This window comes from Branchiostoma floridae, chromosome 15 (assembly GCF_000003815.2).
Source record: "Branchiostoma floridae strain S238N-H82 chromosome 15, Bfl_VNyyK, whole genome shotgun sequence".
NCBI classification, from domain to species: domain Eukaryota; kingdom Metazoa; phylum Chordata; class Leptocardii; order Amphioxiformes; family Branchiostomatidae; genus Branchiostoma; species Branchiostoma floridae.
In genome coordinates, this window is record NC_049993.1 from 9892440 (window position 1) to 9917346 (window position 24907).

General features: G+C 41.7%; 4 protein-coding genes across 6 annotated transcripts in view; 2 read left to right on the forward strand and 2 right to left on the reverse strand.

The window, feature by feature from the left end:
- Positions 1-294: 294 nt before the first annotated feature.
- LOC118432306 (probable rRNA-processing protein EBP2) lies at positions 295-4705 on the reverse strand. The gene is made up of 7 exons (XM_035843845.1): positions 4524-4705; positions 4163-4246; positions 3456-3640; positions 2145-2268; positions 1515-1680; positions 1018-1093; positions 295-472 (listed from the first exon to the last, which is right to left on the reverse strand). Exons 1-7 carry the CDS (start codon positions 4593-4595, stop codon positions 295-297), a joined length of 885 nt encoding a protein of 294 aa, XP_035699738.1. The 5' UTR covers positions 4596-4705.
- LOC118431378 (constitutive coactivator of peroxisome proliferator-activated receptor gamma-like) lies at positions 4669-11694 on the forward strand. 2 transcript variants are annotated; one of them, XM_035842527.1, is made up of 7 exons: positions 4669-4730; positions 4999-6300; positions 6537-6854; positions 7717-7853; positions 8289-8408; positions 8911-9114; positions 10076-11694. In XM_035842527.1, exons 2-7 carry the CDS (start codon positions 5202-5204, stop codon positions 10835-10837), a joined length of 2640 nt encoding a protein of 879 aa, XP_035698420.1. In that variant the 5' UTR covers positions 4669-4730; positions 4999-5201; the 3' UTR covers positions 10838-11694. The 2 variants fall into 2 exon arrangements, with proteins under 2 accessions (XP_035698420.1, XP_035698421.1); XM_035842528.1 differs by having other exon boundaries at positions 4714-4730; positions 5022-6300.
- On the reverse strand, positions 11105-17820 carry LOC118431445 (protein FAM183B-like). The gene is made up of 5 exons (XM_035842684.1): positions 17661-17820; positions 16755-16947; positions 15777-15836; positions 12999-13102; positions 11105-12251 (listed from the first exon to the last, which is right to left on the reverse strand). The coding sequence occupies exons 2-5, from the start codon at positions 16891-16893 to the stop codon at positions 12138-12140; spliced, it is 417 nt and encodes a 138-aa protein (XP_035698577.1). The 5' UTR covers positions 16894-16947; positions 17661-17820; the 3' UTR covers positions 11105-12137.
- A 185-nt stretch (positions 17821-18005) lies between these two features.
- Positions 18006-24907, forward strand: part of LOC118431413 (fizzy-related protein homolog) — a 9094-nt gene continuing 2192 nt past the window's right edge. Inside the window, exons 1-9 of one of the 2 annotated variants that reach the window (XM_035842631.1) lie at positions 18006-18460; positions 19779-19980; positions 20253-20382; positions 20926-21070; positions 21258-21380; positions 21720-21888; positions 22299-22420; positions 23998-24060; positions 24342-24575. In XM_035842631.1, the coding sequence (XP_035698524.1) occupies positions 19791-19980; positions 20253-20382; positions 20926-21070; positions 21258-21380; positions 21720-21888; positions 22299-22420; positions 23998-24060; positions 24342-24575 (1176 nt within the window). In that variant the 5' untranslated portion in view covers positions 18006-18460; positions 19779-19790. Of the gene's footprint in view, positions 18663-19778; positions 19981-20252; positions 20383-20925; positions 21071-21257; positions 21381-21719; positions 21889-22298; positions 22421-23997; positions 24061-24341; positions 24576-24907 lie in introns of both variants that reach the window. The other variant, XM_035842630.1, reaches the window with a different exon arrangement.

Consider the following 24907-nt stretch of genomic DNA (forward strand, 5'->3'; position numbering starts at 1 on the left):
TTTTACAATACATGAAAGCTCTGGAAGCTCTGACCCCAAGAGGAAAGGCGTGTAAATGACATGAAAAGAAGATACTGTAAAATTTAATACAGAAATGTTCGCGGTGGATTAATGTTCGCGGTTTTCGCAGCGGCCGCTTCAACGCGAATTTAAAACCACCGCGAACATTTTTCCATAACAGTAAGAGACTACAGTGCATGGTGCTACCGCGAAATTAAAACCACCGCGAAAAGTCAATTTTCCCGCTACCGCGAAATTAAATCCCCGCGAACTTAAATGCATTTACAGTACTCTTTAGAAAATTTGAAAGTGTGAAAGGTCTATCCTTACCTTCTTCCCAGGGGGTCCCCTGCCTTTCTTTCCTGCCTTGAAGCCAGACATGTCGGCTGAACTTTCACCCGTGTTCCACTTACTCCGCTTCTTCTGCCCACCGAATCCAAACTTCTTCTGTTTGTAGGAGTTTCTGTTGGGACTGGAGCAACAACATGGCAAAAATACAGTCAATTAAAAAGCTTTGTTTTGCCTGATCTTTTGGAGTTCAGCAATCTGACCTGAGCGACATCCAGCAACGTCCAACCCTCGCAAGACGGGGAACAACGGACGCTAAACTGGATAGAGGGAGAGAAAGTTTCCCAGTTTCCCAGGTCACTACAAACACTTAATATGCAATTTAGATTGTACATGGACTAGTGCATCAAGTGCAGGCAGACATAAAAAATACTTAAAAATTTCATGCCCTTGTTGGTTGGTTTGAGCCTTTCTTTATTCATGGAAAGCAATTATTCATGGAAAGCAAATCGGCTACTACAGTTACTGTTGAAGCCAGTTAATTGCACAACGCATAATCGCACAGTTCTGTTAATTCCAAGAAATGCCCAAATCCCATGGTGGTGCGGTCCAGCTGAATAACTTCCCTTTGTTGCACCATTCGGATAATTGCAAATGGGATGTGCAATTAAGCGGCTTCTACTGTATAACAAAGATGCAGGTACTTGACATGTTAAAGTTCTCGCTCACCCTCCCTTCTTTCCCATTGGCTGCCCCTTCCTTGGTGGTCCCTCGTCATCTAGAAAGTCCAAGTTGTCAATCTTTCCTGAAACAAAGAGATGCAACATTCTTACAAGCAGTTCATACATGACCTGATATAAGCCAATCTACAGGTATGACTGGTAATCATTACGCAGTATTGGAGTGGTGTCCTTATAATATAAGCTTAGTTTTCCCCAAAGTTTTCCCAAAGTAGGACAACAAGGTATCCCTCCCCCCAAAGTACCCTCAACTACTAGTATCATCAATATTACATGACATTTTCAAGAAAGTAGAACCAGTATGCCTCCCACTGCTACCCTTACAAATAGTGAATACCTTAAGGTATTTTTGTAGTAATTCATCCAAGAGCATCATGTTTAACTTGTATACTCGTTCTGGGATAGCCTGTATATATAGAAATGTGCATGTTTGGAGAGATGTCAAAATGACCTTGAGCACCCCCCTCCCCCGTAAGTGTTCCGTACCTTTCCTGTACTCCTTGACAGACTTGATGAGTTCCTTCTTCTCCCGCTGTCTCTTCAGTAGAACCTCCTGCTGCACCTGTTTCCCGTACTTCCTCATCTCGCGAACCTTCCGCACCTTCTCCGCTCGCTCCAGGCCCTGCTGTTTGCTCAGTAAACGTTCTCGCACCTGCAGGGACAAGGTCAAGGTCAAGGTGAGAAGTCAGGAAGAACATCAAGTTAAATATGTCAATCAACTGTATTCTTGCGCCTGTCAAGACATGGTCAAGGGCAGATTAAAGTGAATGATGATGTTTACATCTTCTTTGTTCACTGTTCTACGTATGATTTCTGAGTTAAAGCAAAAGTGAACAGTCTCTGATAGGCTTTGTGATAGTTGATCCTATGTCTGAGGGCATTAAACCACTGTACATCAAAAAAAAAAAATTGTTCATAAGAGTAGGGGTTTGCTCCAATGTGACCTGGCTAAATCACACATGTTTAGGACTACACATGTTTTCAGCCTTTACAAAACATGGTTGAGCAAAGGCTAGCACACCCTCCCTGCTAGAAAACAGCATGGATACCTTGCTGCTCATTTACCACTAAGGCCAAAAGAGATCGAAGAAGAAAACAATGAAGAGCTGTCCTTACCTTCTTCATGTGGACATCAGACTTGGCCATCTCTGCAAAGTAGTCCTCAGGTCTGGTGGTCGGCACGCCGAGCTTCTGTAGTCTGGGGAGGGCAGAGATAACTGCGGCCTGCGCCTGGCGGTAACTAACAAGGAAGAGAGAAAAACAACCACTGAAAACTCACAAGTCTTCCACTTTTCCACTATTCTCCAATGAAGGCTAAGTCAAGTTTGAGACTGATTCCTTCCCACTACAGCACTACTTGGCCAGCTGATCACTGAGGAAGCTAGAAGAAGGACGGTATAGAAAAGAGGTAAACATCTCATAGCTGGGTGTTAAGAACTTCATTAACCAATGTGTAACTATTTCTACACAAGATGTACAATATCTATTGTACTTTCAAAAAAAGCAAAGTGTGTATGCTACTAGAAGTTGATTGACCAGCACCTTATAATCAGTTGGATTACAGGAGGACTGATTTACCTTTTAGTTACCTTTTAGCATTACAACTATCCCTAGTACACCTTTATTTGTGTGGTAACCTATATCTGTTGTTTTTGAAAATAGGCTATTTAGGGATAATCCGATATCAACTCAATAACGTTAGATGGTAGTTTCAAATTGCAACATTTTCAATACTTCTTTTGGGAAATATTGTAGTCAAGAATGTCAATTGATATCCTATTGTCCATTGACTTAATATCCCTAAATACCAAGTTTATACTACTGACAAAGGACTTTGTCCGGTCACATAAACTCTGATAAAGATGTGGTTGTAGTCTACTACATGTAAGTAAACCTTAAAGGGACATAATGTAAAAAAGAAAGTCACTGTTTTCAGCCATTTTTCTACATTATGAGTTGAGTCTACCTTATGACAGTGCACAGCAATATTTACAACGTATGGATACGACTTTGTTGAGCCGTGAGGATGTCTTGAAATATGTGCACTTCCCTCCGCCGCTTGAGTTGTCCGCCATTTTATCCAACTCTCCGACGAACCAAAGTGCGCCTTAGAACGCGTTCGGTGGTTCGCTCGAATCGTTACTGAAGTTTGTTGAAAGTCCCCGCGAAGCTCCGAGGATCTGCGACCGTAACGGTCGATTCGGAAATCTACGGCCGGCTTACTTCCGGTAGGCTACCCGGAAGTAAGTGAATTTGGTCGTGGCTTACTTTGGCGTTGTTAATTAGTGCTAGAAATGTGATAGAATGACGCAGATAAGTTGGAAATAAGTTACAAATGTCAATATGACTGGAGATTTTAAAGTTCAGAACATTTGAAATTTTGGCGCCAAATTTCTACAATATGTCCCTTTAAGGAATCGTACTTACAAGGTCATTTCCCTCTGGAAGTCGTTGTGGACGTCCATGTCCCTGGCCGTGGTGCCCTTGGCAGCCTCGATGTTAGCGACCTCCACCATAGCGCCGGGCATGGGCGCGGGATCCGTGGTGACGTCCAGACGCTCCAGCCAGTCGAGGTCCTGTCGGAAGTCCGCAAGCTTCTGCTTCAGACCAGCCTGAAATTTGAAAGTATTAATGAAACACTCACCTGTGGTAAAGCAAAGTTGTCTATTATTACATATATAATAGTTTTACCTTCTTTCTAAACAATAAGCAAGTAAAACATTGTTTTGGGCTTGTGTACATGTGCGTGTGTGTGAGAGTGCGAGAGATTGTGTGTGACTGTGTGTTTGTTGTTTGAATCTTTCATGAAAGTTTAAATCGACCTGCAGGCCACTTTTCATTGAGTCCATGAGGGAAGAGGCAAGGGTCAGTGTATGTGTGTGTGAGAGAGTGTGTGTGTCTGTGTGTCACTGAATATGCGTGTGTGCATGTCTGTGTGTGTACCTGAGTGAGCGGCTGAAGCATATAAATCAATATTGTTGCTAACCAGGGTAATATTGTTTACTAACTTGGTTAATGATTTTGCTAACCAGGCTTATGTTAACCAGTTAACCATGTTAATGATGTTGTTAAGGTTGTTGCTAATCAGGTTAATGGTTTTGCTAACTAGGTTAATGTTGTTAACGTTAACTCACCACATCGTTGATGGGTTTTCTCTCCCCTGAGAGCTCTATGTTAAGACCAGGTTTCAGGAGTCCCGACTTGTACGCCTCCATCAACTGAAACAACGCAAAGGTGGCATCCATTGGCATAAAATATATGTTGTAACAATGCTGAAATTGTGATCGCATGGAAACGTGTTGAACTTGGTTACTTTTTATGCGTCCAAACAAACTCACGTGTGATGCAAGCTCCCACATGTGTGCTGCCCCCCTCCCCATTCATGGTTTGGCGAGCCACTTTTTAAAAATCTGACAGGGATTTTACCAAGTAAAACCACGTGATATTGACTGCATACTGTTATTCACGAAATCTATCATATATCCATTTCCTTACCTCCTTGTCGGAGTCGTCAGACCCCGAAAAACTTTCCACGCTTTCCGCATCCGAATCTACGGCGGCAGCCATTTTAAGATTGCTTAGTGGTACAAAAGCGCCACTTAGCGATTTAAATCAAGCTTGCATTGCTAAATTATGCACAGCATTGGAGCGCCCCCTATTGATATCTGTAATAAGTGCAGGGTCAATGTCCGAGTCAGACATGTGAGTTCGCATCGCATCGTTCCCATTCTTTCTGTCTTTCTTTCCAGATCTCTGTTTAGGATAAATACGTCCGGCTGCGAAACTCTTACTATATATGTATTACCTGCTTTTTTAAACAACACTAGTTCAATTGTCTTGCTGGAACCTGAATGAACGGATAAAAAGAATGTAACGTTATAGATTGGGAGGGGGAGGGGCCAGTCTGTTTAAACGTTGATAGTGTACGAAATATCATAACAAAAGGCATTCTTTTTTTTTTTGACAACAGACTGTTATGCCCTGGTGGAACAGGTTACCAGGAATAAGTATATGGAACATCACCCCGTCTTGTACAACTATAAATCATTGGGCACCCAACACAAACCCAACATGGCAGTTTGTTGAAGGAGACTCCTACCCAAGCCACAGCGGACTTAGTATAACTATAAGCAACCTAAATATTCTGCTCTAATCTACTCTATTCAAGACACCATGGGAGTCAAGGGACTGCAAACGTATGTAGAGAAGAACTGTCCCCATGCCTGTGAAAAGGTCGATCTTAGAAGACTTGCACAGGACTACCGAGAAAATCACGGGAAAACGCCTGTGCTTGTTGTGGATGGCCTGAGCTGTGTACGGGACCACTTCTACCATGGTGGTCTCCCCTGGGTGTACGGTGGACAGTGGCAGGAGTTCCTAACCTCGCTGCAAAACTTTGTACAGGACTTCCAATCAGCTGGGATCGAAGTTGTGTTCATCTTCGACGGCGTTGTTGAGAAATCGAAGCGACCTGTGTGGATCTCCCGAAGGAAAAGTGAGCTTAAGACAGTGAAGAAAATCTTCCAGCACATCAGAACAACCAAGAGGGAGCCAAATCGGAGACTTCTTTGCCTTCCACCAGGTACGGGGATGTTTGCTGGGCTCGGACTCAAGAGTCTTGGTATCCGTGTCTACCACTCTTTGGTCGAGGCTGATCGAGAGATTGCAGAGTTCGCTGTCTCCGAAGACTGTTTCGGAATCCTGAGCCAAGACAGCGACTTTCTGATCTACGACATGGGTGCTGCGTCTTATTTCTCTGCTCAAAGTCTCAAGAGGCGGAAAGGTGGCTTTACAACTGTGAGGTACCGTGCTGATGAGCTCTGCGATCACCTTGGCCTCGAGCGTTCCGACCTCCCTCTTCTCTCATGCTTGCTTGGCAATGACGTCATTCCACACACCAAGCTGGAAAACTTTCATTCTAGAGCAGCACGAGGTTCACAGCTCATTCCAGCTCTCGCCAAATTTATAAATGACCTGCCTCCGGACATCACAGTTCCCGACATTGCTCGTAGAGTTTTCTCTTCTCCAGGTAATATACAGCAGTTCGTACAGGGTATGCTGTCCTACGTTTTGCCTGGCCAAACTACAAAATGGCCCATGCCTGTGTCAATGTTGACTAATGTAGTGCCATCACTTCAAGAAGCACCATCAAATGAAGAAAAAGGCAAGACTACCAAGGGACACAGTCCTGTCAGACATGTGAAACCTGATATCGATGCCGAAATTCTTCGAGAAGCCAAACGAAGACACCAGAATACAGAGAACATTAAAGGTACATGAGACAAAACAGTTTTCATTGGTCAATGTCATCAGATTTTCATTGAGTCATGGATATGTCTTCAATTCTGATTGGTCATTTGATTAATTATATGTCCTCATTTCTGATTGGTCATTAACTGTTCTCTGTTCTGATTGGTCAAAACTACCAAATGCTGGCATATGTTCTCAATTCTGATTGGTTATCACATTTACCCCGGTATCCTGTTGCTTTAATTTTTTCACCTTCAGCAATCTATGAGATCCTGACAGTGGCAGAGGGAGACAGTGGAGTTTACCTGGAGGAGGAAGACAGTGGCATCCCTCCCGCCTCCATATTCTACAAGTCCATTAGGGAGAAGCTACACGGGGTCCTGTACGGGGTGGGGGTGCGACCGTTAGATGGAACAGCCCCAGGAGTTGACCAGTGCAGCAGGCAACTGTCGAGGCTTACGATTGGTGAAGAAGAGATTGTTGTTGGACGTAACGCTGCCAAGGATTGGTCGGCCCACCCTGGCGCTACGCTGAAAGAACCCGACATCATCCTGGCTAAACCTCTGGATATGCCAGGTAAAAATAATGTCTTTTTACTTATTATTTTATTGGTTTGGCTCAGTTCAACAGTCACAGCGAGGGCTGCCCAACTAGCCAGTCGGCTAGCCCTGCTGACAGAGACAAAGACACATGACATGAGGGTGTTTTAGATTGGGGGAATTAGACAGTGGCAGTCTTGGTTACGGTTTAGGCATAGGGAGCGGGCTCTGATGTGTGCCAACAGACAGAAAAATTATTTATTTCATTCAAATTCTATCACCTACATGCACATGACCGAGGGACTACTAGTAACACGTATCTTTATAGGACAGAAGCTGCTGAGAATAGGATCTGTCCTTAGTGCTGAATGTGCCTCCAACATTGTTGCTGTTGTTGTCTGTCTAGAAGACAATGGTAGGCAGACAGTTATTACCGTCTGCCTGGCCTGCACGTGACTTTTTAAGGTGAAGGAGGGATGTGCACGTCCTTCTCCACCCTCTCGTCTACTGGTGCACTAAGTTTCACAGAGACAGAATTGCATACCACTTGTAACTTGTAAGACTGCCCCAGCAGATTCAGGCTTGTTATTTGGCATTTCTGTCTCCTAGGAGGACTTCTGACAAGGGGTTCCTCGTACCCCTGACTCGTGTATGGCAGGTGCATCATGCCCGAACATGCCCCTAAGACCTACCACTGCCGCAAAGGCCTGTCACTGCAACTAGCTGCAGCTAGGTACTTCAGCTAGGTACATACATGTGTATCTATCCACCATCATTTCATTCATTTTCCTATATGTTAAAACACACCATGCACATTATGCACTCTTAAGCCATGAACATGTAACGCAGTTAGTTAATGCAGTGTCTTTCAGAAGTGCAATGCATCTGTTGTTCCCTAGGGGGCACTCCTACACTGGAGGAGCTGTGGTTTGGCCCGGGTGTGAGGAATGTCGCTCTGCGATGGAGGGCCTTCATGTCCGGCATGTCCTGCTCTATACCAACAGACAGACAAAAGACCATCCCTAGGAACCTCAAGGTACGTTAAGTGTGTTTTGTCCAAGTGTTACAAAGTTTACTTATTCTTTAAACAAAAGGTATTACAAGAAATTTTAAGGTAAAGGTTCTATAGTCTTTTTGAGACCGTAAGGGCAGTGGGCTGTTATTCACTGTGTCTTGGGTACAGTATTGGGAGGCCGAGCCCATCCCTCTCCTTCCACAGTCTTTTATTTCCACGCTCGAAGTCAGGTACCCATTTTTACACCTGGGTGGAGGAATGTAAGGTGGAATGATCCATTTGTGAAACAACTAGCCAGGAATGCCAGGAATCGAAAATGTGACTTCTCAGTGTCAGCTAATCTAGCCACTAGAGAAGACCTAGGCAGATGTAGCAGTCTTTTTTTAGACTAAAGTTAACAGGCTGGCAGCCAGACTAGATTCAAAACAGTTGTTCACATTTTATGTTTTTCCACAGGTCCTTGTAGTTGTCCTACACTACATGGTGAGACAGAGTGTGCTGGAGGACTGGGAGGTGGATGCCTTCCTTATACAGGCTCTACTCTGCAACGACTGGTACAAAATCAGGAGAAGGAATGTAAGTCATGGTCACTTACCGCGGGTACTTTTGTATGTATGGATTGGTTTTTGTGATAGGAGAGAAAAGAAGGCTTTTACGAGTGTTTGAGGTCACAATTGAAACAAATCTATAGTACGGAAATAATACAATGAAAGGTGGAATTCATAGTGTCATGATTTGAACCCTGAACCTTGAACAGGGACATCTAGCGATGCCAACTTGGGGAACAATGGGTTCTTCATCATCACTTGGCCCTGTCCTCCATCAATGAACAATGTTCTGCTGCGATTATGTCCCTGAGTTCAGCATCCCTTTTTAAGTTGTTCATGAAGGCTGTGCCTTTTCTGCCCCTTTCCTCCCTCCCCTGTCATGTCTGTCATGATTCGGCAGACTCCTTTCCCCTCCCATGGCCGTCGGGCGATCCATCCTGCGGTCGGGCTTGTACCTCGGGTGATACCGGATACACCGTGTTGTATTCTATACATGTATGTATGGTACATTTTCTTTCCCATTCCAACAGGTTCCGGTGTACCCGCGAGCGGTGCAGCTGGCAGCCTTATTCGTGAAGGGCCTTGCTGTTGCCATAGCGATGAACTGCGCGTGTGGCTGGCCCCTCCCCACGGAGTCGTGCCTCCCATGGTGGTTCTTTGACGGGAAGTTTTTCCTCCATGTCTACCTCCAGGCCAGGAGTGGGACCGGCGCCTGGGATCTGTGTGGAAGAAGTGTGAGATATGGATTTCTTTTACATAATGCCAGTTCACCTTTATTGTCAGGATAACCTATGTTATTTTTTATTGTTTGATCTTTAGTGATATCAAGTTGACGGACAGTGACTTCAAATATTTTGAAACTACATTGTACTTTAAGTGACTTGTATTCCAATTTGAAACCACCTTCCGTCGACTTGATATCCCTAGATACCCCATTTCGAAATACAACAGGACTGGTATAGGTTACCCTGTGGATACAGGTGAACCAGCGTTGCATGCATTGTTTGATATAAGATGATTAATGGAAGTAACAAACAAATGAAAAAGTAGGGGTTATGTGAGGAATTACCATAATGGTGCCAGAAACTGCTCTTTTAGTGATAATTGACAATAATTGTGTTATGGATGGATGTGTTATCAGATGACAGTAAATGGTTCATAAATACATGAGACTTCTTTCATATTAGTTATTTTTTTATTCTTTTACGTTATATATCATTAAGACTAGGGCTGGGTACCAGTACAGAAAATTCAGGTCTAGGTCCGGTTCAGGTCCAGAGGATCAGGTACAGGTCCGGACCTGAACCTGGACCTGATTCAGTATGTGAAACCTTGTGAATGGACGATACTCAAAACAATGGTCCATTTTGTTACAAAGAAAGTAACCGACTCCCACTGGCGTTTTAAAATCCTACAAGGCTAACTGCATCTGTACGATTGATTGTAAAACTAGGTAGAAATGACAATAGACTCTACTCTTCTTTGCCCTTGTTATTTTCCCCGACCCAAAAACGTGTGAATGCCTGATGATACAATCTATTCATTTTCCAAATAGGTCCAACATCCGGTCCACCAGATTTTTTCAGGTCCGTTTTTCTGGACTGGTCCAATAAGAAAAACCGGTTTTGTACCGGTACACCGTACCGTTACCCAGCCCTAATTAAGACACTTGTTGACATGATCTACTTTCCCCAGGAGTCTAGATGGCAGCTGTTCCAGCTACTGAAGGGATGTGTGTCATGTGGGCAGCCGAGGGAGATCAGGATACAATCTGGTGAAACAAACGATAGCTTCCAGTCACAAGGTTCAACAACTTTTCATCAATCAGGTAACAAAGCACAAAATCGGGCTAGTACACCACAGGAACAGTCCACTAGGCCTGTGTCTGTGGAATCATTTGAGTCTGGGAGGCAGTCTGGCAAAACACATCATCACAGCCAATCACAAACTCCAACAGGTTATCAACAATCAGGTAACAGAACACAAAAGTGGGCTAATAGACCACAGGAAGAGTCCACTAGGCCAGTGTCTGTGGGAACATTTGACTGTGTGTCTAGTTATGGAGGATCATTTGAGTTTTGGAGGCAATCTGGCAAAATGCATCAACGCAGCCAGCCACAAACTCCAATAACTTTTCAACATCCTGGTAATAGAAGTTCACAGAAACAGGCTACCAGGCCTGTGTCTAAGGGAACATTTGACTGTGTGTCTAGTTATGGAGGATCAGGTGAGCCTGGAAAGCAATCTGAAGGAACAAACCATTGTAGCCAATCAGCAGGCTTTCAACAGTCAGGTAACAGAACAAAGCAGTATCTTTCTAAATCTAAGGAAACATTTGATGGGGATGCCAAACCAAAGGACTTGTCATCAGAGCAAGGCATGAAGAAGAAGAAGCATAACAGAAGAAGGAAGAAAGGGAATGAAGCCATTGCCAAACCATCTTTAGAAACAGTCTAGTAGTGAAAACTGCCCAAGACTGCCCAACCTGGAAGGGCTCATAAAATCTGGTCTATCATTTGACAGTCACTCATACCGACAGGATTCTTAGTGCCTGTGTCAATGGAAAAATTATCTAAGAGACCATCAAAAAGTGGTCACAATGGCCATGTACACCAGTACAGGTTTGACTCGGTATATCAATGGCCAGGTGATGCTTATGTAGAGGTGGTCACTGGTACAGGTTTGAATGTACACACAGTTACAAAGACCATGGAACCAACACAGTATTTTGAACCACACTTTATTGTGTCGTACAGTATATGCAACGCACATGCAGCATATATACATTCACTGAGTGTATGGCTAAAAGACTATAAAATGGCATTAATTCTGTTGTTTGCAGAATGGTAATAATGCAATATAAATCTGCAATATCGATACATGAATTGTTTCTTGTGCAAAATGCCATGATTGTTCGGTTCGGTTCTGAGTGCAATATAACAACTCGACTACAGTAAGATGTGTTAGCTTGATTGGCACTTGCCATCTTGATGATAAAATTGTGGATTTTTATGTACATTTAAGAATGTCTAAAGGCACCTGACTTCCACCTAAATCATAGCAGCCTATACAGTTTCACATAAACTCAAGTATCATTTTCTTCCAAGGAAAGTACTGACATTGTAGATTCCCAAGAAACATACTGAGTCTGGTATTACAATTTGCTTGATTTCCATTTTCCACCACCAAAATATTCTGACGAGTTTTACATAGTTTTTGGATCAATTTTGACATTGAAATACGAACTACATGACTTTTGTATCTTTCAGTAAGATAACAAAAAGTTGAGAAGATTACAAAACAGTTCACAGCTGCGTGAGTCATTTGATTCTCCACTTCATCATTTGTATAATTATACACATGTAGTATAAATACATACATTTTTAAGTACTTTGGCATCCATTTAAAAGAATTCTTGTCTGTCATGTCCCTGCATAATTTCTACTGTACTATTAGTTGTGTTACAAAGCTAGATCTAGTCTGATTGTATCAACCGTCTATACTGTAATGCTAGTTCACCTTTATCCATGGGGTTAAACCAGTATAGCAATAGCCATTGTTTTTGAAAATATCAAGTCGACAGACAGTTGTTGGAAATATAATGTTCTGATGTTTGAAAATATTGCAGTTTCTTATAGAAACAGACATAGGTTCCCCCCAATAATTGAAAATACTGCAGTTTGATATAACGACGGATACAGGCTACCCCACTGATAAAGATGCACTAGCGTTACAAAGCTAGTCAGACTGTCCTTCTCTACTGTAGGTTCTCTGTCTGCTCCTTTAGCCTCCAGGCTGCGTCCATGTATTTTGTGATCTCTGAGTTCTGGCGGGGGAAGTGCAGTCGTCTGTCTTCACGGTCTTGCTTTATCTGTAAAGAAAAGATGAAAAGTTATTATTATTGACGCAAACCAACTGAACCAAATGTTGATGCAAATCAACAAAACAGACATTGATGCGATGATCTTGGGGGAACATTTTTCTGCTACTTTTTGAAATGGAATATTCCTGATGAAAAATCTTTACCTGAAAATAAGACTAGCCTTTGAGGCATCAAGAAAAAAAAATACTAAGGCCACACCAATTTAATTTCTTGGTTCACGGATTTTTTCATAAAAAATATGGAGCGAGAGGGCGAAATAAAAATAAAAATAAAAATTGTAAAATGGTTGGGGTAAAGGTAACGGCTAATCCAAAACATAAAGAAAAAAAGTTTTCAGCTTGAAAAAAGTACAAAAACACTATTTTTGTACAGTAACGGCACCTGTACCCACACTTTAAGGAGCTTATGATATAAAGGCCAATTTGCTACACCAGAAAGTTGGTGAATGGTTTCATTAATGGTGAAAATTTGCTGAGTGGTAATTTTTATTTTTATTTTTTTTCCCAAAAAATAGGAGCGAGCGAATCCGTGAACCAAGAAATTAAATCGGTGTGGCCTAAAGTTGAAATCAAAACAATTCTTTTCTATGAAAGTCATGCATACAAAAAGTTTGAAATTCCTGCTCCCCCCTTTGGAACTTTTTTTTGAAATTGACATTGTACAAAAATATTTAACTGAAAAATTCCATTTCAAATTTCAAAACAATAATTTTTTCCCTGTAATAGCCAAGCTTACCAAGGGTTTGTGAATCCAGCCGATTTCTTGAGCCTCCGTCTGAGGGAAGATGAACTTCTTCTCAGGCTCCTTGTGTGCCCGGCGGATGATCTTAAGAAATTGGGCTGCAGAAGAGGAAAAAGACAATTGTACTTAGTCTTAACCCCACGATATAGAATGTTTTGCAAAGACATGCACCTTCACAAGGTGTAGAATTGTGTAAAGTGTGAAAATATAAACTTCTTGACATGTTCTTTTCTTTAGAACTGTTGTAAACAAATAGCAACAGTTACTGAAGACCATCCTTCTATTGTATTATCACACAAGGCCAGGCTTACAATCTATTGATTTCTGTGTACTCAAGTTTTAGTACAGGGGAGAGGTGGGTCCAGCTATACTCAAACACAACAAAGCATAATGCCCCTCATTGAGTTGGTAATGAGTTGATGTTACAAGAGTGACCAATTCTTTCTGTTGATACATACTGTAAATGCAGAAATGTCGTGGTAGTTTTATATTAGCGGTTTTCGCGGTGGCTACTTCACCAAGAACTTAAAACCACCACGAACATTTTTTCATTATTATAGTATTAGTATGAGGCTGCGGTCTAGGGCGCTACCACAGACTTAAAACCCATTTAAACGTGAACACTTCATTCGCCCGCTACCACGAAAGTAAATCTCTGCAAACTTAAATGCATTTACAGTAGTGAGTTTATTAGGACAAGTAATGAGGTCCCCTCCATTGAGCTCCTTAAAACCCCATCTGTCAGAAGAGGCATACAATTTACTTGGTGTTTGTGTTCTTTCCTAAACCCAAACAGGTGTTCCTGCTGGTTTAAGGTACAGGTGTGCACTAGGGCTGGGTACCGGTACAGAAAATTCAGGTCCAGGTCCAGTTCAGGTCCAGAGGATCAGGTCCAGGTCCGGACCTGAACCTGGACCTGATTCAGTATGACTCATACCAATGGTCCATTTCACTACAAAGAAATCTGTTTGGTGGAGTATTAGACATAACACTGGCGTTTTAAAATACTACAACGCTAACTGCACCTGTACGATTGACTGTAAACATTGGTAGAAATTACTATAAACTCTACTCTACTTCACTCTTGTCATTTTCTTCCAACTGCAAGTGCCAAAACGTATGAATGCCTTATAAAATAATATGTTAATTTTCTAATCGGTCCAACATCCGGTCCACCTAATTTTTTCAGGTCCGGTTTTTCTGGACCGGTCCAATAAGAAAAACCGGTTTTGTACCGGTACGCTGTACCGATACCCAGCCCTAGTGTGCACAATGTGGCATTGTTAAGACTGGAAACTGTTTATGGAACTCTGTAGCTTTTACATTCATCTCATATGCAACATGTACATCGGTTATATCTCATACCATCAACATTTTCAAACACTGGATCATGTACATTAAATTTTGTACTTTCAGCAAAAAGGATAACTGCAATACTTGTTTCAGATTATGCTTTCAACAAGATCAAGTGAAGGTATGTTTGTGCATCACTGTAATGTTGATAATTCCCTTCCAACAACAGTAAAGTTTCTCTCCTGGCTATTTTCTATTGTTACTGACTTTTTAAACAAATATCAAAAATATGTCTGCCATGGTAGAACTATTCTTCAATGAGGCATCGAAAATGTGTGTATGTAAATGAGGGCACAGCCCACTGACTGTGCTCATTCCAGGCATGTTGTTACCTAGGAAACTATGCAGGCATGGGAACATGCAACCGGATCTGTTGTGTTCTGCTGTGTAACCTAAAAATTTGTTCACAATTTTCAATACTACATACATCTATCAATTAGCTTGATTTTTTATGTTGATGAGGGGGAGGCACAGGGGATAGAATTTTACAGTTACAGTTATGTATACAGTACCAGTAGTAGGACTAGCCAAAAGATGATTACCTTTTATTTATTTCTAGAAATCAAGTCCCTTTATCCAGAGACAAAGATATTTGACCTGTAAAATTTTTAATTTTTTTTTAGCTAAAACCTTTCTATTGTTGCTTTAATCAAAATGCATGAATGTTTTTTTTATTTGGATTTTCTTGCTACAGTGTTGTTTCTAGGGAAACAAGGGCTATTGGAATTGTCTACATCGAACAAATGGAATTTTGTTTCAACAGCAGAACCATTGTGACATTTTCTTGGTTTTAGATATCCCTACATTGTTGTGGAAACACAGAAACTGTTATTCAAGACCGGATTACTTGACTTCATTGTTCACTTTTGCCCTTTCTTTTCAACTGCTTCGCTTTACAGGCAAATGTTGATGTTTAACATTTCTTGCTTTCATTTTGTCGTTTAGTACAGTTAGAATAGACTGTAGCATGGTCAAAATCAAGAATTTGTGCACAGTTTCTGACTTTGAGTTCTCAGTTGAAACAAAAGTAGCAACAACTGGAAATGCTGGTGGTTTGTTTGCAGAAAATTGACTGCAAGAACTGTGGACTTAAGTACTGTAGTACAAAATTTGCAGTAGGTATATGTATCCTGAGCTTGCTAGTGAACTCATTCTGTGGAAGCCAACACACGGGTATGCACATGCTGGGCGACCTCGACTACCATACATAGACCAGCTTGCTCGTGATGTGGGGTTGCGGACTTAGAGAACGCTATGTGGGACAGAGACGTTTGGAAGGAGAGAGTGGACCTGGTCCGGGCAAGTAGCCCGCGACAATGATGATATATATCCAACTTTCTATTATATGTGGCTCGTATACAAGGTTGGATTATTGGAAATAATAAAAAAGTTAAAAGTTAATAAAAAAAGTTTCCTTACGATCTTCCTCGCCGTCCGCAGAATCATGTGTGGAGTTCGGTTTCCCTGTTAGAGTGTACACTGGAAAAAAACACAGGAATAGAATTGTTAGATATGATCCTTTAGCATTATAGCCAGAACATTGCTGTATTTCATCCCAACATCTACTTGGAGATTTCTCTTGTCCTCTGATTTTTAAAAGAACTGCCTCAGTACTCAAGCAGAAGTTAGGCTCTGTCTTGTTTTTTTAACGTCATTTAGTAGGCATTTACTTGTTGGGCTTTCTATTTTGTCAGTTTTTTCTTTCTGTCCATTTTGGCTGATGCCGATGGAAAGAAAAAGAGCGGAAAAAATAGCCCAGCAAAAACATGTTAAAAGACGTCATAAAAAAGCCAAAGCGAAACCTCCTGCCTGGAGAGTACTGCCTCGGATCATTCGATGTCTGACGCATCGACCTGTGTAACTAGCTGACCTCTAAGTACCCTTGAATGACACTTGTTAGCTCCATACCCCATAGCGGAGTGTGTTTGTAAAATGAGAGTCAAAGAATTTGAGTGTATCAGGCCATGAAAAAGTACTTTCTAGAAAGCGGATCTAACGTATAGTCTAGTATTTGTACTATGGCAGTTCTTGCTTTCTTTCTGTTTTAGTGCTACTACCACAGATCCAAATTATAGACCTGATTTTCTACATCTGAACTTTGGGCAATTAGATTAATCTGAATCACTAGAGTCAAAAATATGTGAATTGCCACTAGTTTGCCTAACTGATGAAAAAAATGCGTCATTGAAAAATGTAGGGTTTGGCTCTGTGTCTAAAGCACGGTTTTGAGGCCTTGTATACATTTTTTTCAGATTGCCAACATTTCTTCTCTAGCTCTTTTCCATCGCTGCATTCCCCCCTACACTAATCCAATTAGAAAAAAATACAAGGCTGGCTTTCTCATACATATTCCTTTTATGGTAAAGAATCTTTTTAACTTAAAGGCAAAGTTCTTACATTTCCTGAAAGGGTTGATGCTATAGTTGGTGTAGAGCTTCTGGTTGAGAGTTTCCTTTTTGATGGTTTCACACAGGATGGCGTGCTGGTGAACAATGTTGATGGGGTCCTTCGTCGGTTGTTGTGCCTTAGTGGCCATCTTGTTGATGTGTCTGTTGTCACGGCTTCAGGGAGATTGTCAACAACTTTTTTTCTGTAATAACACAACATTAGATTATAATCCTTACAGTGCCTTTTGGTGTATAGGCGTGGGCCGCACCTCCATCCGAATGCTGGCAACATTAACTATCATCATCATGGCAGGGTGTTGTCAATCTCTGGGAGGAACCCCTCCCTTGAACTACTCCAATCTCTTCTGCATCAATGAAAGTTGCCACACATTTTATATATTTATTTACGTGAGATCGTGACTGTTTTCTCAAATTGCCTGCCAACGCGCTGAAGTGGTTTGTCATAAAGGTGGTCTATTGTTTACACCAATAACAAGAGTCACATTTCATCTTAGTACGGTGAGAAATACAATTCAAAGAGAACTGTTTTGAAACTAGTATGATCTTTTTCAGTTCTTTTAAAAGAAGAAACCGCTTTTGAACCTCGTCAACTTTTCCAAAAGCATGGAAATCTTACAATGACGATCGAACACAGCCGATTGTTTGTTGCGTGTAGCGAGGCAGTGACAGCTTCTCGCCTGGGACCCTACAAAGCTCTGGCTGTCTCTCTGTTTGGGTTGTAAATGATACGCTATGCGGTGGGCAAATTAGATTGGGGAAACGCGCCATATTGTCAGTGCCCAGCAGCCTCTAAAACTCCCGTCCTATTTTACCCCAAAAGAGCCAAATTAAGTCGATTTGCGCCATCCTATATGATCTGAAGTGATGCTAGAATGAATGAGAGGTCTTCACTCACCTGAGGCGGCCGGTGTTTTGGCTGGTACACGCGGCGTTACTGTTTGAATCTAGCACCAAGCGACTGAAAAGGGCCCCAAACAAAAGGACTTTACCTCTCTGTTTACACAGCTGACGTAGGGTGTAAACAACCCGTTGCCACGATACCAAAGAACCAATCGCTTCCGACCTTCAAATCATATCAATCTCAGCGTAATTTTTGTCTACTGATTTAGAAATACTTTGAGTGTTTTTGTATTATTTGCTGTTATACAGTGGAAATATGAAAATTTAGGCAGAAAGAATTAAAAAGGTGTAATTTGGGTTCCGAGTTTTACCGAACAGTCCCGAACGATTCCGGCGGAATGTAACGGAAATTGCCGGAGATTGTCGACTCCCGTGACGCTTTTCGCGTGGGTGCCATCTTGGGTTCGAATTTCTGTGCCGCTGGAGGGAGGGACGGACAGTCGTGAAGAAAATACGTATTTTGGACGACTTTCCTCGCCCAGTTTCCTCAGAAAACATCGAGGTACGGCCAGGGATTAGGTTTTACCAAGTTCAACCCGGATATAAATCAAGGGAAAGTGGAGAAGAAGCAAGAAAACCTGGACGCGTCCCGTCCACCATTTTTGTTGACAGACGACAAGACTGCAGTTCTGCCGGCGAAGGGACAACAAAAACAGCCGCCGTCAAAACATCGAAAGGCGTCGTTTGGCCGTCTCTACACATCCTTCTGTGCGCTGTGGTTCTTTCCTGTGGATAGACTGGGAACATAGTCCGCAAGGACTTGATCTGTCGTGAAATTCTGCAGCTAAACTTTCGGTGAGCAGGCTTTAGGAGTCGTGGTTCGCTTTCAAGTTTTGTAGACCGGCTGCTTTCTATTCTACTAACTGATACTCAGTCTAACGTTCCATTCTGAATTATACGGACCATAAGTACTGTTGATAGAATGGACCAGGACTACGAAAGGAGGCTTTTAAGGCAACAGAACGGACAAAATTGCTTTGGGTCGCCTGTCAGTTCGGTAAGTCTCTTGTGATATCTTTTGGGCGTGTATATATTTTTAACACAGCTGTTATAGACTTTAAATTTAACTTGTGTCGTCTGTGTGTATTTTTAGCCTCTAACTGCTTGCTGGATTTTGAGTCATAGCTTTCTGTAAAATAATATTAACTGCACGAATATTCTACGGAGTATTGTTGGCATACAGGCATAATGGATTTAGGTTAGGTACAATATGTAACATATGCTTGCTAGGCAGTGTTTTGTTTACAAAACCTTGGCATGTTTGGACAAGACGATAGTTCTTTGTGTGCATGCAGCATTTTTGGAAAAAATAAGGCATGTCTCTGACCAAGCATTTTGTATGTTTTTGGTATCGTAGGTAACAGGTGTGGAAGGAACAAAGCCAGTTTGACAGCTCTTTGTTGACAGTTGTCTATAAATTTGAATAATCCCATGGGGGCTTGATGCACTGTAAATGCAGAAATGTTCGCGGTGGATTAATGTTCGCGGTTTTCGCGGTAACCACTTCACCGCGAATTTAAAACCACCGCGAACATTTTTCTATTATGATATTAGATTGCAGTCTATGGTGTTACCGCGAACTTAAATCCACCGCGAAAAGTCCTTTTTCCCGCTACCGCGAAATTAAATCCCCGCGAACTTAAATACATTTACAGTATTGGGAAGCTGAGAAACTGTATCAGCTGCAATTAACAACTGCTGTTCACCATAAAGTGTTATTTATGAATAACTCATGTACATGCATAAGGAAATGCTGATCACAAGCTAGCTAGAGCACCTGTTTGTTAAATTAACAAAGAATTGCTTACTAGTACTTGAGAAAAGATTTGTTCATAACAAAATTAAATCAAATGTTACCAAAATCATTCAGGTAAAATGAAATTGCAAATGCTTTCTTTACCATTTCTGAACAATGCTTTAGTGCAGTTTAATGAAACAAAGCATGCAAGACACATCTGAATTAATTTTCCATGTTTTATATGCAGTACATAGACATTGTCCTATTTGAATAGATAGACATTTGCAAACCTAACCATGAAGTAATTGCTTGAGGGTTATAATGAATTGTAATTAAGAAAATTCTTGCATTATAACACATGTTTATTTTTTCCAGCCTATCAGCCCAATGGCTGGAAGAGAATCACTTGGCACAAGCCCCGTGTCATCACCGAGTAAGGACAAGTATGGGGACCGCTTTATACCAAGTCGGGCTGGAGCCAACTGGGAGATCGGCTTCAACAGCATCCAGGGCATGTACGAGAAAACATCTGGTCAGGCACGCAAAGCAAGGGAGGCTAATTCTGACAATGGCAAAGGTAAGAAAATAAAGATGTATTTGTAACATTGTTTTAATACTTTTATTGCAATTTTGCTTGAGTGGATAATGATTTCCTTTTTGTTATTTGTTAATTCAAGAAGAAAGATTCAAGAAGGATGGCCTTTTGGAAATCAAAGTTTTGCAGAGAGCAAATACCAAATTGACATCAATATCTTGATGTTTTGCTAAATGCAATGGAATTGATTTTGAAACTGTTGGTGACAAAAGTTAAAAAATGTTGTGGCTTACTTACCATTCTTGTTCTTTCAGATGGTCTTGCATACACTTGTCTATTAAAGAACGAACTCCTAGGAGCTGGAATAGAAGACTTGAAAGAACAGACGGAAGACAGAAGAGGTGTCCTTAGTCCCACCACACCAGAAAAAAGAAATTTATTCAGGTAGGTGCAGTCTCCTGGGCTAATAAGTTGTGACTTCAGGTAAACATGCAGGGTTGGTATAATGAATCAACCACAGTCTCAGGAAATCATTGCTAACTAGATTTGTGGCATCTTCTCAAGTCAGGGACTCGTATTCTAGCTACCGTCCACTCATGTGTCACTGTGACACTGAATTTCCAAATGTCTGCTTGAGCTCCATTACCATGCTGTTAATAGTGTTATAGAGGACTGTGGTACTCAAATCTGAGTGCTCACTTGTAATGCAATGTATGTGTATGTTTATATCAGGTGAATATACAATAAGTGCCTGACTGTTCTACAGGGAAGCAATCAGAAGATACCAGAGCTAGAATAGGACGAATACGAAGCTACTGTTTGTGCCTTAGTACCATCACAAGTTCTTATTTGTATTTGCTGCTCTGGAGGGTAGTAATCAGAAGAGCAAACCAGAGCTAAAATAGGATGGATATCAAACTACGTAACTGCTATTTTTTGCTTTTGTCCTTGTTAGTTTAATAAGATTGAATGTTTTCCTCTGTGCAGATATCACCTGACAGCCAAGCAGGCAAGTCCAGAGAACACAGACCACCTCTCACCCTACTCCTTATCTCCTGTGGGGAAAAAGTCACAGAAACTCCTCCGTTCACCCAGAAAACAGACACGCAAGATATCCAAAATTCCTTTCAAAGTGAGTAAAATTGGATATTTAATGCTTTACCTGTAGCAAACTTAACTTAGCTTGTGACTTCAGGTCACTATTAGACTGTGTCAGTTTCTATTCTTTCTTGGACAGTTTAAAGTTAAGATTTCTTACAATCTACTTCAAGAAGACTCTGTAAGGTTAAGTAACAAACACTGTTTTCTTCTCCTTCCAGGTTCTTGATGCCCCAGAACTGCAAGACGACTTCTACCTTAATCTTGTTGATTGGTCAGCTACTAACATCTTGAGTGTTGGACTGGGGACTTGTGTATACTTGTGGAGCGCATGTACTAGTCAGGTAGGTCTTCTTCTTTCTGAGTTTTGTCATGGTCATAGCTGATAGATAGTCTAGCATCAAGTGCAAGAGATCTGTTTGATTTTAGCTGAAAATAGTACAGAATTTTAATTGTAGTGTACAATCAATTTTGTTCATAACTCAAGCATAACTTCAGTAAATGTTTACCCCTGGGCTTTGCTAAATGTATATTGTACAATAACAATGATATAAGAAGTTCCAACATTAAGGTTAGATACTCTGTTCCAAATGCATTTATATAAAGGATATCTACATTTCAGGCAGCAGTTATTAGCTGTGTGCAATTTGTCTTGACTAACATCATGTGTTTTTTCTGTGCAGGTGACAAGACTATGTGACTTGTCGTGTGACGGTGACTCCGTAACGTCAGTCAACTGGAACGAGAGAGGAAACCTGGTTGCGGTCGGGACACACAAGGGTTATGTCCAGGTCTGGGACGCCATGGCAGGCAAAAGGATCTCCATGCTAGAGGGGCACTCGGCCAGAGTTGGTTAGTAGCAGGCCTTTCAGTCGACACATGTTGGAGTCATCCAGAATTTAACCTATATGTAACTTGCAGTGCTACCAACAATTATTCATTATCAACAAGTTTAATACACCACAGCAAAAGTGTATTATGGGCAGAGTTCTTTTGTTGCATTCAGTAGGCAAATGTTTCAATCCCCATTTTGAGAAGAACTATAAGCCATTACATACTGCTTCTGTGCTTAGCACTCATAACTTGTAAGAAAGAGTGGAAGTTGAACATAATGTGCCACCAATGTGGCCCAAGGGACAAGGAAACAGAGATTTGGGCTGCTATAAATACCATATATGGTGTTGGAAGAACTTAAACTAAAACAGAAAACGATAAGTAGGGTAAAAAAAAAGATGATAACGACTTCTTTCCCCCCCACACAGGCGCTTTGGCCTGGAACGCAGACATCTTGTCATCGGGCAGTAGAGATCGGCTCATTCTGCAGAGGGACGTGAGAACACCCAGCGTGGTGCCGGAGAGAAGACTGGCTGGGCACAGACAGGAGGTAAACACAATCGGCACAGGTTGTTGAGGAAACAGTGATGTGGATATAAACTCGGCACAAAAAGTTTGGAATATGAACTTTGGCTGATCATATTTCCGTTGTTTTTGCATCAATTTTAATGTGTTATATATCAATAGAAAGCGTGTGTGATTTCCTTTTATATGGTATCAAACTCCTCATGATTTTAAATTCGTGAAAAGAGCACCAGGGTTACTTACGTCAGTGGGTCACGAAAAAAATGTGCCCAAATTTCAATTTTTGTGTTCAACTCTGTATCATCCTGCTTGTATGGGTGTGGTTGTCAAGGATTCAATCTACTAGTATCCTTTTTTCACGTAATCTTTGGTATACAGAACATCCAAGTTTCTCTTCAACATTTGAGGAGAGTATATGTGTATTTTGGGTGTTGGATGACCGATTCGAAGTGTGGATGCGGCAAGGAGAGTGCCACGCCGACTGTCGCACGGATAGAGCGTAACAGCGCGTAGCGCTTGTTGTGGTGTATGTATGGCTGCCACAGGAAAAACAAGGTTGGCTATCATCCCAGACAAGACAACCTCAATACTGTGAGATACAGGGACACCATTCTCCATTCAGTATTCAGTCGCAATGTCTTACCCCTTCAATATGCGGTCGAATGACATTCTGTAAGATTACACCGCCCGTCCACGCACACAGTCTGCATTGATCCTTGCTCTGTGTGACGGGCGTTGTAGTCTAACACATGTAGAATTGCATTTGGTCCCCCACACACGCTGACGAGGTATGACATTGCGACTGCATTGAAAATGGTGTCCCTGTATCTCACAGCATTGAGGTTGTCTTGGCTGGGATGAGGGTGAACTTCGTTTTTCCTGTGGCAGCCATACATACACCACACCATGACACTGCCTCCACCAAGCGCTACGCGCTGTTACGCTCTATCCGTGCGACAGTCAGCGTGGCATTCTCCTTGCCGCCTCCACACCTCGATTCGGTCATCAACAGCCAAAAGGGCACACATACTCTTCTCAAATGTTAAAGATGAACTTGGATGCTCTGTATACCAAAGATTACGTGAAAAAAAGGGTAAATTGAATCATTGACACCCACACCCATACCAGCAGGATGATACAGAGTTGAACACAAAAATTGAAATTTGGGCACTTTTTTTTCGTGACCCACTGACGTAAGTAGCCCTGGTGCTCGTTCCAAGAATTTATAGCCATAAGGAGTTAGATACCATATGAAAGGAAATCACACACGCTTTCTATTGATATATAACACATCAAAATTGATGCAGAAACAACGGAAATATGATCAGCCAAAGTTAATATTCCAAACTTTTTGTGCCGAGTTTAGTTTTGTAAAGCAGTACTGCCAGGGCAGGCTTGAAATATTCACCTGCAACCTACTAGTTGCAGAAAAATTGAGATTGCAGGTGAAATTCTAAACAATTTTGCAGGCTAAAATCATTTGCAGGAAATGGAAATTAAGTATTACAAACTCGGACTCTTTTGGTTGAAGTGCCAAAGTGCAAGAATATGATGATGCTATTTTGTATTTATGATGTTAATTTATTTGTTTATCTATTACAGGTTTGTGGCCTGAAGTGGTCTCCAGATCACCAGCACCTGGCCTCAGGTGGCAATGACAATAAGGTAAGAACAAAATCGAGTCTTCCTATATAAGCTTTTTCAATTCAACATCTTCTCTGAAGTTTGCTGTTTTCTATGTCTTTGTTGAAATCATAAATGTCTAAAAAGATAAATGCACAAATTTACATTATTTACAAAAACCATAACATAGGCAGGTCAGATATGAAAAGTCCAAATGCATCCCTTGACTGCAAAGGAAAATTAATTTCTTACATGGTAACCTTTGACTTGCAGAGGGAAAATGATCCCAATTCTAATGCTATGATCCTTTCCTCTCTCCACAGTTATTTGTATGGAACCTGACCAGTGTAAACCCAGTCCAGCAATACACAGAGCACCTGGCTGCAGTCAAGGCCATCGCCTGGTCACCCCACCAGCATGGCCTGCTGGCGTCCGGCGGGGGCACGGCTGACCGCTGCATCCGGTTCTGGAACACGCTGACATGCCAGCCGCTACAGTGTGTAGACACAGGCTCTCAGGTCTGCAACCTGGCCTGGTCCAAACATGCCAATGAGCTGGTAGGTTCCTCATGTCTTGTTAGGTTTATGTTGTTTACAGCGGAGCAAAACTTAGAATTGACAAGCCTACGTAAAGTATACTATCAGATAATGCTGAATATACCAGAAAGTCAAGTTGTCACTTGTTAGGCGTAAGTCTGTCGTAGTTCGGGGCTCTTCATTTGCATTTCGCACCGCGCTGATGGCTCAATTGACTGGTTGAATTTTGGTGACGCCAGTCATCTACATGTCCCCATCAGTTCTGATATATATGAATAGGGCTTTTGATGCTGGCTTTTCTTGTGGACCTTCCCAACATTGGCCGTAACTTGAAACTCCTCAGATAATTTCTC

Bases quoted from the DNA above. Each gene is read 5' to 3' on its own strand.
- LOC118432306 (XM_035843845.1), bottom strand. From the start codon at position 4,595: ATGGCTGCCGCCGTAGATTCGGATGCGGAAAGCGTGGAAAGTTTTTCG. The intron at 3,641-4,162 runs GTGAGTTAACGT...TTCAAATTTCAG, and splicing joins GAAAACCCATCAACGATGTG to GCTGGTCTGAAGCAGAAGCT. The intron at 473-1,017 runs GTGAGCGAGAAC...TTGTTGCTCCAG, and splicing joins CCAATGGGAAAGAAGGGAGG to TCCCAACAGAAACTCCTACA.
- LOC118431378 (XM_035842527.1), top strand. From the start codon at position 5,202: ATGGGAGTCAAGGGACTGCAAACGTATGTAGAGAAGAACTGTCCCCAT. The intron at 6,301-6,536 runs GTACATGAGACA...TTTCACCTTCAG, and splicing joins GAATACAGAGAACATTAAAG to CAATCTATGAGATCCTGACA. The intron at 7,854-8,288 runs GTACGTTAAGTG...GTTTTTCCACAG, and splicing joins CCATCCCTAGGAACCTCAAG to GTCCTTGTAGTTGTCCTACA.
- LOC118431445 (XM_035842684.1), bottom strand. From the start codon at position 16,893: ATGGCCACTAAGGCACAACAACCGACGAAGGACCCCATCAACATTGTT. The intron at 15,837-16,754 runs GTAAGAACTTTG...GTTTTTTTCCAG, and splicing joins CATCAACCCTTTCAGGAAAT to TGTACACTCTAACAGGGAAA. The intron at 13,103-15,776 runs GTAAGGAAACTT...CCTCTTCTGCAG, and splicing joins TGCGGACGGCGAGGAAGATC to CCCAATTTCTTAAGATCATC.